The sequence below is a fragment of the Ambystoma mexicanum genome, chromosome 10, assembly GCF_040938575.1.
Source record: "Ambystoma mexicanum isolate Mex_15411 chromosome 10, UKY_AmexF1_1, whole genome shotgun sequence".
Lineage (NCBI taxonomy): Eukaryota > Metazoa > Chordata > Amphibia > Caudata > Ambystomatidae > Ambystoma > Ambystoma mexicanum.
Window position 1 is genome coordinate 1,072,730,992 of NC_090932.1, and position 14,024 is coordinate 1,072,745,015.

General features: G+C 45.0%; 1 protein-coding gene across 1 annotated transcript in view; it reads right to left on the reverse strand.

Moving 5' to 3' along the window:
• The window catches only part of SLC23A2 (solute carrier family 23 member 2), a 1,453,080-nt gene that overhangs the window by 961,877 nt on the left and 477,179 nt on the right, over positions 1-14,024 (reverse strand). The window contains exon 4 of the mRNA XM_069618873.1: positions 12,134-12,232. Coding sequence (XP_069474974.1) covers positions 12,134-12,232 — 99 coding nt within the window. The remainder of the gene's footprint in view (positions 1-12,133; positions 12,233-14,024) is intronic.

A 14,024-nucleotide genomic window follows, 5' to 3' on the forward strand; every position in this document is an offset into this window, starting at 1 on the left:
CAAATGTTAATGAAGGGAGGAGGTTTTGTGAGTCCTCAATCACAAGGCTTTGAACACCCCGACACAAAGTAGATGTTTTGTACCTCAGGTCTTCCCAGATAATGTATAATTTAACTTAGTTTATTCATAGTTTTTAGGTGACATTGGAAAGACAACTGTGATATCGTATTTGTTGATTAGAATCGCCTTTACAAATTGGTTACCTTTTTCTTTTTATTACTTATCTGATGTTTTACTTATTTCTCTAGCAAATTATTGTTACAAAACAATAAAAAACAATGACTCAAAGAAACGTAGGTGAGTAGGGTCCCTTGACGGGCATGACTATGCGTAACACTCTGGGGAATATCAGTCCACTACAGTGACAGATCACTACATTCTGCCGGTTTTGGCAATAATACCACAACAATTATCACGCTTCTATAAGAACTGGAGGAATATTCGTCTTGAGATATGGTCTCCCTCTCCCTCATTTTGATGGAGTTGCTCCACAAATGGTTTTCCCCCAAAAGAAGATGCCACCAAACTGGCCCTACACCATTGTAGGTGAACGTAGCTCTGCTTAAATTAATTGAATTTGTATATACCGATAACTGTTGAAGCAGTGGATTTGCATGGCCCTGAGTAACCTTAATGAATGTATTGAACTGACAATTATTTGGCTCCATTCTACACAGTATTATGCAGTCTATGAATTATAAAACCTGAATAGCGTGTTTGGGTTTGCTGATAATCGCCTAGCGTTTCCGTGCTGGACAGCCCTTGTGGGTGGGACCAGACTGATATGAAAATGTATATTTCTCCTCAGTGAAGGGTGCAGTGAGCGATAACATGGTTGTAAACTCTCCTAGTGGAAATCATTCTATATAAAAGGATATTTGGACCATGTTAGTTCATGGTAGATGGGCTCCCAAACATTTAGTACATTTATTTTACACACACTTTAATGGCTGGGGACTCCTTTCATTACTGACGTTAATAAGTAATTTCTGAAAAATCCAAGTGTTAATGACTGACCCTGTGCGGTTACTTTGTTCGAACTTTGGATCCAACCAACCCCTTTATATAGGTGTAGGTATTTCAATATTTGTCAGGCAAGTCAGTGCAGGGATGTGGGGAGATGAGAAAGAACATTGGGTGGCTGAAAGGTGTGCCCCTCTCCTGTTAACAAGTTAACCAATTAGAACGGAAAAGGCTTGTAACAATTTTGAATAAAAAAAGGGGTAGTCACCTACTTCTAAAAATGGTGTCATCAAAAATGCCCTATAACTCCAGAAAGCTATGCTAGTCATGTTTGCGCAAAGTTGCCAGTACTCAGGAGCACATACAAACTGTCATTTTAAGAAGTGTTGCAGCTTTAGCTACCGAACTGCTGCCCACCACCAACTAAATTACATAAACAATCTCAATGAAGTGCAAGTTCCTTTTAAACCAGAACTGTTCCACAGCACTGATGGAACGTGTGGCCAGTAGCAAATAGAGGTTAAACAAAATGCTGGGAAAGAATGCAGGTTAAATGCTGTGGAACTAAATGAAATGCATATTTAAGTCCCAATTCTGTTTTGAAAATGCCCACTAACTTGCCAGTGAAACAATGAATGAAAAGAAAGTAAATGCAATTTGAACTTAATGGGAGCAATTTTTATTCTGCTAGTTGCCTATTTAAATGGAAGTATACATGGAATTAAAGACTACAAGCCGATGTTAATGCCACACAACTAGGTTTCAAAGAAACACTTTTTGAACTTTTGTTTATTATACTAGAATACTTGAGACTCTGGGAAACAAAACGAATTATCCAATGTCACCATCACCCCTTCACTTCCACCCACACCTACACCAGTTACAACTTCATACCAAGGGTAAAGATATTTTCATTAATCCCAAAGAATTCTATAGTACATGGCCTATGTGTGGTGGAAAAGAAAAATTACAATTGGAACGTTAACATTATGTAGAAAACACTGATTCCATTTTTCTAGAACCACCACCTGTGACAGTGAAAACAACTGTAGAATTGCTGCTATTGTCCACCATTCTGATGTTGGTAGTGCACTGGTGTGACGCCACAGCAGAGAACAATACATTTCAACTGCTGTTCCACTAAATAGCAGGTTCTGCCACTGTACTGCTTTTCCACCAATGGCATTGTTACAGTTTGTCCTGGATATTGGTAACAGTATGCTGAAATCCTAGCATCCCATGACAAGGCAACATCAGGAAGATCTCCCAAAGTATCTATGCATGGTGTTCTCACTCATGATTGACCACCTTAAGCCTGCTGAGGAATTCTGCATTCAAGATCAGCTCTGGCATAATGTGGGGGGCTTGATGTTAAATGTGAGAAATGGCACAATACAACATGTCCACTGTCAAGCATGCTAGCTGGGGGGACTTGGGACTCCCTTGCTGCTTTAAGTAAAACATGGCCTTGGTACTGTCCATCAGGATCTGTACCCAGTGGTTCCAGCGCGATGTGTAGGCCTTATTTTATGTCATGTATCTGGTGGTTATCCAAGTTGGTTTCACAGACCAAATGTTAGGAGACTATGCAAATTGCCACTAAGGCAGTTGTCTACCAAGAAGTTAACCCCTACCCCCACAAATTGGAGGTGTCGCTCCACCAAAGAAATTCTCCCCCTCGTCATTCTAGATTGAGAAAAATCATCAGTCTGCCTTTGAGAGGCTTAGTTCCAGCAACTCACTAGATGGAATTAAACTCTTTTCGTCCTGATGCAAATGTAAGATACAGGCAGCAAGCAAGAGGACCTGGGCACCAGACTCGTCTGGAACATCCAGGCCAATTTGAAACTTTGGGTCAGAAAGAACTGGCCCATCATTCCAGGATCAGATAGACTCAGTAAGCCACCCATCCCAATGTAATCCTGTACAGATAAAGCTCTACAAAATCATCAATGTAGAGTTTGCTACAAGAGGCGATCCAGAAGGATCTGCGTGAAATGACCGAGATGAAAAGTCTGACCACCAAAAGTCTGTTTTTTCTCTCAATTTTTTCGCAGATATATATGTGGTGGAGACCCCCCCACCTTACACTATACATTTTTATTAACTGTACCCCCCCCTCAATACACATATGCGATTTGGTGGTCGAAGTTTTCTACCTCAGTAATTTTGTCCTATTCCGATCCGGACGGCACTGAAGAGAGCAGGACAGCTGAGAACTAGCTGCTCAAAACTCGCAGTCATCCAGAGAGGGGTAGATCTGAATAATCTGCGGTTGGAGGAGAGATGCTACAGTCCCCATCATTTGGTTAAAACCGTGGGTGGCAAGATCCTCTTGAAGATAAGCACTTGGTAGTGCACCTGTCTGCTTCCCAAAAAGTACTGAGGAAAACATCAGTGAGGGGCACAAATCAGAATCCTTCAGATCTATCCTACAGAGCCAGACTCCACTGAGCTAAGGAGCACCGTATATGTGCTGGAGTGATCACAAGGGAAATGTTTCAGATGCAGCGCGAGGCTGTCTGGTTTAGTTTTGGTGCCAAATAAAACTTCAAAATGAACCCAGAACCTGTGCCGATTCCAAGGAGACCGTCACCTCTCCCAAGGGGAAACCACCCCCTTTGGTTCTAGGGAGGGGTGCCAGCTATGCTCTAGAGGACAGGGAAAGCAGGTTCCCTGAGGAGGCGACCACCCCCTCCTTCGGGGACAGAACAAGAGAGACACAGAGGGGCACAAGTCACCTTCCCCCCCATGCCCCCTGCAGACACTAAAGCCTTTATGGGATATGTGGGAGCCAAGGTGTGCGATAGCCCTAGAACCCCTTTCATAATGTCTGATTCGGCTTCTGGCTTCAACTATCCCCAGTCCTCCTGGAAAACAGCTGGCTCAGAGGTGACCAAACCTGCCCCCTGGAGGGGCATCATGGAGAGAACCAATTAGGAAAGCAGCTGGGCAAAGCCTGCAGAGTTCAACTGAGCCAGAAGGCTCAGAGGAGGTGTGACAGTCAGAGATAGGATGCCAGACGCAGCGTCTCAGACCACTACCCGTGCGGAAGTGCAGCGAAGCACCCCGAACAAGTAACCAGAAGAATTAGATTTCACTATACGAGCAAAGAGTAACGTCGGAGTGCCGAGACAGAGGCCTGAGGAGAAGCTGTATTCCTGCTCGAAGCAAGCAGAAAAGCAGAGTCATCCTCGGGCCAACGCAGAGCCAAGTTAACTAGTAGTGTAAGCGGCGCTCCACTATGGACATGCTCCTCACCCCTCCCGAGAAAGCCCCGCTCAGCAGAAGCAGGTACTCAGTGGATCAAGAGAACCAGGAGGCACGAGAAGGAAGTGGAAGCAGGATCCTGGCGCGGGAAAGAACAGACAAGCCCCAGAGTTGGAGGGGGTGGGGCAACCCTTGTGTGGGGAGAGAGGACAGGGTGCAAAAGAGAAAAAGACTGACCCTGGAGTGGAGAGAGCACAGAGACACCTCAAAGTGGGAAGCGGGAAAGAGACCAACCCTGGAGTCGGCACAGCACCAAGAAGCCCCAGACCGGGGAGAGAGGAAGAGACCAACATCGATGTGGCAAGAGGCCAGAAAAGCCTGACTGGGGAGAGGAAAAGAGACTGACCCAGGAGAGGGCAGCAGACAGAAAAGCCCCTAAGTGGGCAGAAAGCCGACCAACCCTAGAATCGCCAGAGCACCGTAAAGCCTGAAAGTAGGAAGAGAGAAAGACTGACCACTGAGTGGAGAGAGCACTGAGAAGCCCGAGAGCGGGTAGACACAAAGAGACCAACGCCAGAGTGGAAAGAGAATAGAGAAATCCCAGAGTGGTGGAAGAGAAAGAAACGAGCACCAGAATTGGGAGGCAAAGGAGGAACCTGTGAGTGGGAGCGAGAAGGGGGATAGCCCCAGAGTGGGGTAGAAGAAACAAAGAAAAATCGAAAGGGAGCAAACAAGACAGACATCAGTCTCCCTTCTCCCTCAAGGGAGAAAGAATTAGACTTAGAAGTTTGAAAAGGAAGCGAGAGACCTAGCCGAAGACTGGACGGCATTGCAGCACTCCACAAATATATACAAACTGTTAACTGTGAACATAGGTAAGGGCCTATGAATAAGAAGCAAAGTGGTAGGGGCCAAAAAGCCATCAGCCATCCCTTTCCTTGGGCAATTCCTCAAACAAGGTTTTGAATTTTCCATTTTCGCTCACTGCACCCTTCACAGAGGAGAAATGTCAATTTTCATACCAGTCAAACTGGGAATGGTCCAGATGCCAGACTATTTCCTCCTAAAACTCCCTCAAACCTACCCCACAAAAGGAACGACTGAAACTCCTTGGGCCTCTCAGAAGGACATCTTTTAGATGTGGGATTACGTATGACCACCAGCAATGTTTGCATGCTGGTAGTCATCAGCTAATCTGTAGAGGACAAGATGAAACTGTCAAACATTAAGTCCCAACATCTTCTCTTGGGTGTCATCATATTTCACCACCCATAGCAACGCCTGAAGACGAACATCTATTCCCATTACCAAGGGGCAAAAATTCACGTTGCAAGCAACTAGCCAGTCATAAAAAGCTACTTGCCACCTCAATTCTATACATACCACAGCACACATTCCAGACAAATATGACATCCTCAGAGTCGATAGACCTATCACTCGAGGAGGTGGTGTAGCCATCTTCAAATCCTCCCTCGACATTAGACTAGTCAACTCTTCTCCACGTAAATCATGTGAGCATCTCACAGTCAAACTGCAAACCTCCCCTAAGAGCACAATTACGATGCATCTAATATACAGACCCCCAGGTCTGCCTGGCTCATTTGAAGAAGATATCACATCCCTAGTAGCCGAGAGTTCCAAACCCTCAGCTCAATGTATCATCCTAGGAGACTTCAATCTTGGGTTCAATGAACCCCATGACTCCCCAGCCTCCTCCCTGGCTACTGCACTAACTGAGCATGGCCTCCTACAACTCTGTTCCCATCCCACTCACTCAAAAGGCAGGATTCTCAACTGGGTTGCTGCGCTTAATTGTAATATTATCCTCAAAGACCCACTGCCTCTCATCTGGACAGATCACCACATCCTGCAGCTAGATATCAATATTAACAACATATTGCAAAAAAAGTCATTAATCGCACCAGCCTGCCCAACGAGGAATAAGAGTAACATTACTGTCGAAGCCCTAGTGCCCTTGGTAGTCCCCACTCTGAATGCACTACCAGCCACAGCTGACTTGAATCTGTTGGTCAATACCTACAATGAATCCATGTCCAAAGCTATTGAAATCATCGCCCCACTGAAAATGCGCAAAGGGAAACCGAAAGCTCAATTCAACTCATGGTACACCCCTGAGATCAAACTACTTAGACAACAAAAAAGTAAACTTGAAAAACTATGGGGAGCAGTCCCCTCACCAGAAAATAAAACCAATCTCACTAATATCAACTCTCTTTACAAAAATGAGATTATACGTGCTAAAAAAGAATCCTACAACCTCAGGATAAGTCAGGCAGACTCTAGCACGAGAGAACTATTTAACATCTTAAAGGAATTAGAAAACCCTAATCCACCCACAGATACCTGTACTAAGGATAAGCCCTGGTGCACAGGTATTCAGAATGCCATCGCCAACAAAATCACAGGGCTCCAAACCAAAATTGAAAATAAACAACAACTCACCCATTACCCAACCTCCAGTCCAACCATACCATCGCCCACTATTATCAACTCAGGCTTTACATTCAAAAAGGTAACTATACCTGAAGTACAAAAAATCATAGCATCCCTGAAACCTTCAAACTGCAAGGGGGACAGTTGCCCCGCTCAGATCATCAAAGACGCAGCAAGGGATCTATCCCCTTTTATTACCAAACTTATAAACCTATCATTCACCAGTAACGCTGTCCCAAGCAACCTGAAGCAATCATGGTTCCTACCTCTGTTAAAGAAAAACACTTGACCCGTCTATACCCACCAAGTATAGACCGATCACCACCGTCCCGTTCTTACTAAAAATCCTTGATAGAGTGGCGTATATACAAATTCAGGATTACCTGGAGACTAACCAACTGCTAGGAATTAGTCAGTCTGGCTTTCGTCCTCAACATGGCACAGAAACGGCCCTTGTTGATCTCAAGAGCCAGATCGACGATCTCAAAGACAAAGGTAGGGCTGCCATCCTCTTCCTCCAAGACCTCTCCGCTGCCTTTGACCTGGTTGACCATAAAATCCTATGCAACCACCTGTCAACCGCAGCACATTTTTCCCAGTCCGCAGTCACATGGATCAATCCTTCCTCAATAACAGGACCATGCGTGTCTTCTCACTGTTAGCAGCGGCTGACCCGACTCCCATCACCTGTGGTGTCCCACAAGGATCCTGTGTCTCGCCTACTTTGAATAACATTTACAAAGCCTGTATTCGATAAGTTGTACCGTCTTGGTGTCACCTACACTAACTATGCAGATGACACCCAGATACTCCCAACACTCTCCGGAAATTACAATTCGGATGTTAACCGGATCAATGAACTCTTCTCCAACATTTAGGCATGGATAGCCACTCATGGCCTCTGCCTGAATGATGACAAGACTGAATTGCTTCTGGTCGGATCCCCTAACACCATCCTGAAGCTCAGCCCTAGCTATACTAGATTTATCATTGATGGTAACACTATTCCCATCGCGAAAAGTGTCAAAACCCTAGGCTTCTATCTAGACACCAACACTAACCTCGCCAAACAAATCAACATGACCGCCTCAGCCACTGCCTACACAGGCAACAGCCGGTAGACTGTTGCGATCCACTAACAGCTGCCTTACATTAGCCAGAGCACTTATACAGTCTGAATTGGACTACTGTAATGGCTTATATGTAGGCGCAAATAAATCTGTTCTCAACAAACTACAGGTCCTCCAAAACAACGTACTCCGAGCCGCTCTGAAAATTCCTAGGAGAGACCATATCTCTGCCATCAGAATATCATGCAAATGGCTTTCCATCCAACAAAAAATAGATCTAAAAACTATCTGCCTCACCTACAAAGCCCTGAATCGCTTGCCCCGCCTTTTCTAACTAATAAATTCACACTAAATCCTGCTACCAGAATCACCAGATCCACTAACACACTATGCCTGTTGGTGCCCAAACACACCCTAAAAAGAGATGGGGGATCCAGCTTCCCGGTTCTAGCCGGCCAACTCTGGAATACTCTCCCACTAAACATCAAATCCATCACCACCTTTCAACCTTTCAGAACTCAGGTCATCACCCGGCTACTAAACAAACACTAACTCCTTACAGCCCCTGGGGACACCTCACACACATACCAGCATCCACCCATCACCACCTTGTACATAACACACTTAAGTAAAGTTTACAGTGTTATTAGCTTCCATAGCCCATAAAACTCTGTAACTACGAAATGTTTACCATACATTATTGTCTCTCTGCCATCTGCATTAACTGTACTGCTGCAACTGTATAAATCTTGTAGATATATTCCATTGTATTTACCCATGCCTGTAACCATATCCTTGAGCGCCCATATACCCCTGGGTCTGGAGCGCTCTACAAATAAATAAAACAAACGAACAAACAAAACACCATTTCTTACTCACCAAGTGTCAAACATCACTAGCCTATGACTAGTGGCGAGTCCAACCTTTGCACCCTGCCCACTACCATGACTCAGGAGGCAGTATCTATATGGTCCACTGACCACTACATAATATCCTAGGCTACCTGTTTGTCCTCAGATTGCTTTTCCCTTAACTGCTTCTTTTAATATACCCTGGGAGAAATTTCTCGAAGTCTGCCGGCTCCCTCAAGAGCTTCTGGTTCGGGGTTACCAAGAGAGCATCTTAATTAGCCAGACTCAAATGTGAGGAAAAGATTTGGTACACCATCTTCTCACGATTCTCCAACAGCTTTTTCTCCAATCAAAAAACCAGAGGGCAAAGAACCCCCGCAGAAAGGAGCATATAACCGCATACCCTACAGCCACTACTGTCTGGATAAAGACACCTTTCTGGTAGCTTCTAATCTGCATCCACTATCCATGCTACGGTATGTGTAGCGTTCTCCTTCCTTCCAATTGGTCTCCTCTGTTCATGCATGAGCACTTTTGCATTCTATGAGGCAGCTAATGTGAGTTCTCTGTCTATTAGGGGTGACATGTACCTTTTAAATACATTCCTGCATTAATACTACAGGCTGAACACCTTCCTGGATGTTATTGATAATTATCCTGTATGCACTAGATCAGTAACCTCTTCGTAGACTGCTAATGTTGGTCTTCAAATGCTACTTGTTTATCATTCTGATTAGAGCAAGAATGAAGAAGGTAAGGGGACTTAAAGGGAGTAAACGTGCTTATTATGCTGCGAGACAGCATATCAACCTATACGTTGTGAGCACAACGGGTGGGGGTGTTGGTCGTAACCATTATTCTTGATCCCTTAATCCGTTTGGTTTGGTGGAGGGGGCCCCAAAGATGTCCGTGCCCAGGGCCCCAAAAGTGCTTAAGATGGCCCTGGGCCCAAGGTGCTGCTGGGACAAGCTTCCAAGAAGGACCTCTGCTCCGCGAAAACCCAGAGCTGAACAATAGGGACACTGCAATATTTTGAGCAGGTCTTACCACACTGGGGACGAATGGTTCCCTGCGCATAAAGGCACTATCTGGCGTGATTAGTCCCTTGTTTATACAGCCAGCCAATTCCTGCATCACCAGATGGTTCCTGCTCTTGTTGAGTCTGCCATTTTGTGCACTCTAATGTATGGAACCCTAAGAGCGGCCAGAGTGAAGGTCAGTGTGAAGCATGGGCCATGCAAGTGGCCAAGCAAAATAATAATAATAAAATAATAAAACAAACAAACGTGAGCAAGTGGCCCCCAGGAAGGAGTTACCAATCAGGAATGCTTTGAAAGAAATATATTTGCTTAACTGAAGTTACTTCTTCTGAATTATGTCACGAAGATGCTGAAGAGGATGACAAACGTGTCCTCCCATCTCTGCAAATGCCAGAAAATATTCTCAAATAAAGCTCATCAAAAAACAAGCAGTGGTCACAGCAGTGCTCTAGCCCCAAGAACTCCAAACAGGGGAGGTGTGGGGGGCAACAGCCACTGGTTTTTGCCATTCACAACTAGGGCAAAAAGAAAAACAAATCTGGCATATGAAAAGGAATGCTCCAACACCAAGCAGTGGGACCGAAGTAAAAAAAAAAAAAAAATAGACAGACAAATCACAGACAGAGAGTGGGCAAAGGCAAAACATTATCCGAAAAAAATATCCAGCAATACCAGACTAAAACAGTTGCAGTTCTACATACTTCATGGAGCATATCTAACCCCAGAGAAAATATCACACTTTCCGGGTGACACTACACAGAGCTGCCCAAAATGTGAAGAAGAGAAAGCGAACCTGGGACATATGTTCTGGCACTGTCCAAAAATCCAAGAATATTGGCGAGAAATTGAGCAGCGCATGGGGGAGAAGGGAATTAAAGGCCGGGTATGGTCCATTGAAGCCTGTCTCCTAGGAGTCTATAGTTCCCCAAACAAAAATAAAGCAATAGAAAAGATGATAAACCTAGCATGGGCATTAGCCAAGCGACGGATAGAGATTAAGTGGAAAGCAAGAGAAATGGAGACGTGGTGGAAAGATTTAAAAAGGTGGACCATAGCAGAGACGGCAGTCTGGCTCAAAGCCTTACAAACAGGAAGAAGAGAAAGCTCCATAGATATCACTGCATGGAATGAAATAATGCAATATCTGTTCACCTCTCCAGGCGACAAGCCCCCCTGAGAGCGCAAAGCCAGACAATAGACTAAGCTGAGACAAGAGATGATACTAGGAAGCACGACTGACATCAGGGCAGGCAAGCACGACTGACATCAGGCATGCAACATCTCCAAAGACATCGATCTGGACACCCGTGATCCAGACTACAGGACCCTGTGAACAAGTTTTGTTAAATGTTGGGGTTAGGGAGGTAAGGAGGGAGGGGGGTAAGGGTTTGACAACAATATACAGCATAATGCAATGTAATTGACTATGCACTAACACAATTTATAAAACATTTTTAAAAAAACAAAAAAAAGAGGGGGGAAAAAGCAGAAAAAAGGAAAAATGGTCCAAGTGCCAAAAGGCTCCAGTGATGATGGTGTCAAGCAAAGGACTGGCAATGGTACTGGGGATGCCTGTTGGTGCAGAGCTGCATGCAAACAGACATAATTCGTTTTTCTTTTTCTGCTGAGCAAAAACACTCCAATCCCATTCCCATGGAGGATTATAGAGATAAGGGGACAGGGCGTAGCAATACTAACGGTAACAGTATTCTTGGTGGTGGTAGTAGTAGTAGTAGTAGTAGTCATTTGTTTAACGCCTTTCTCCAATTAATATGGCCTCAACACGCTTGTGGTGTGAACGCTTTCGGGGGACCGAAGTCCAAGGGGTGTGAAATTGAGTGAAGGTTTAGCATGCGTGTGTGCATTTGACCAAGTTAAGGAGTTAGGTGGGATGGCAAAACTCAATTAAGCTACCCCTGAGGTCAGGTACATGGAATGGTGCCAAGTGGAGAGGATTATGTATGATGGCATGAGGATTTGCTGTGTTTCCAGCTAGACCGAATTTGTCGTAGGTCATCACTGCATTCTTAAAACAGAGGTGTTGTGCACTGTGTTTGAGCCTGGTGGAGCATTATGTGTCCAGCTAGATCGAATTTTTGTCTTAAGTATCCGCTGCATTCTGATACATGCAGGTGGATAGATGTGCCTGTAGCACAAGTTCACTGAAGTGGTGAATGCCATATTATTGGTACTATTAATACTTCTGCAAATCTACCTTAGTCCCAGAAGGAGTTTGTTAAGGGCACTCAGCACTAGTAGCAATGCTCAGCAGCTTGAAATCACTTGAAGAGGTAGCATAAATCACAGAGTTAGATCAGAAAACAAATGCAAGGACATCACACAACAATTATATAGGAGCGTGCATCCACAAAATGCTTTCAACATGGCGGTCACTGTTATTGACTATGTCAGTCAGGACCCCTCAGTGGAAAGCATGCTCCACTTTCAATATATTCCCTTACACAACTGCATTGGGATTAGTAGTGCAAGAGAATCAGGCAGGTGACAAAATGTAGAGTTGGAGAACATTATTTGGAATCTGTACCTTTTCTGCTGTACCATTTTCTGTTGTGTAGATGGCCATAAGCTCTGTGTCCTCATTATCCTGATCTCCACTAGGCGTGGTACCTCCATTGCTCACAACCTTAAGACACAAAAGAGATCACATTTAGAATGACCAATAAATTAAAGCAAAGAAGAATGTGGGCTTTGCTAAAGGAAACTCCATTGGCCACACATGAAGCAGCCTGCATAACTTGAAGAGCACCAAACTAAGCTTTGCATGCCACATCCCAACATCAATATTAGAATTGGTGTGTTTGAAGCTAGAGCCGGTCTAGGTGCTAAAACTAAAGGTGGAGGCAAAATTTCGAGTATGAGCGAAAAGGAGTTAAGATGACATTTGAGCCAAAATATTGCACCCCCATTAGGAAGCAAAAGTGCCACGTCTGAGGCAAAACTAATGGGGGTGCGACAGCCACAACAATGAAGAAATCAAATGGGCCACTTTAGTACCACCTGTGCCAAGACTAAGCAACCTAAAGACACCTGCAAACAAACTGCCACCACAAAGTCATCCCACGCTCTACATACAACCCCTCCCAAATGTTGGGGGCCTAGGGAAGTAAGCGTAAACGCTTTGCATGTTGAGCTTCGGCATGTTGATGCAATTCCCAAGAAAATACATGCAGCAGTCACTCATTTCCCCCTTGCACAGACAACACATCCTCTGCAGCTATCGCTCCTCTTGGCGCTGGGCCCAAAAGAATACAGTTGAGTCCCTCAATGGATTCGATTCAATTGCACATATAGCTCATCTACCTTTTCATTCTTATGCTCTCCTGTGTATCAGATCTATCCCTCGCCCTCTTTCAAAGGTCTCCCCGACTTTGATTCTCCCTAGAACTACTGAATGTTCCATCACACTCCTCCATTGCCTCTCTGACAGGCAAAGTGCTTCGAAGCCATGAACCATGGCAGAAGGCGCTATACAAATGCAACATAACATATGCTATCTCAATATTATTGCCTCACAAGGTGGCACTAAACATTAGACAAAATAACAAATACAAGCAAGAAAGTTCAACAGCACTCACACAGTGCGGGCCATTGCACAATTATCAATAGGGTATTTATGGAACACAGGTCTAGATTCCGGAAACAACGGATGTGGTGTGAGAGGGGATGGGTGAGAGGTGTGGGGGAGTTCACAATGAGAGAAGCCAAGATACAAGGGAATGGGGTAGGGAGAAGGTGTGCAATTTGGCAGCAAGGGAACTAATAGCAACCAGGGGAGGAAACAGCGAGGAGCAGATTTCTTCCCACCCAATCTGAGACTGGGGCGGAGTGTGTGCAGCACTCAGTGTTAAAGAGGAGCCATTCATTGAAGAGGGGGGCCTTGAGCAACTTCATGAAACGTAGGAGCAAAGCAGCGGTGGGTCTCGCATTGGTGGGGAAGAGATTCCAAGGCCTGGGTGCTTAGTAGATAAGGCCTGACTTCTGGTTCTTTACTTCAAGTCTGAAAATGCCTTTGTGGATCGTGGGCCTCTGGGGATGAGCTACTCAGTGAGATATCTTGGGGATTTAGGTGACAACCTTGGAGGGGATGCAGCAGGATGCGATAGTGATACGGGAGCCAGTGCAGTTTGATTAGGGTCTGGGTGATGTGGTCAAGCTTGAGGAGTCCTTTGACAAGTCGTGCTGTGGCATGGACATCTCAGGAGTGGCAGGACCCGCCAAATTCCTTCCAGAAGGGCATTGCCACCATCCAGTTAGGAGAGTACCAAGGCTTGGACTGCAGATCTGAAGTTGTTTGCTGGGATTAACTGTTTGATTTTCCACCGGAGAGAAAGTTGGACTCAAGATGTCTGCGTCTTCTTTGCTATGTGCCACTTGAAGGAGAGGGGTCAGTCGATTGGAGAACACAACAGTGTTGG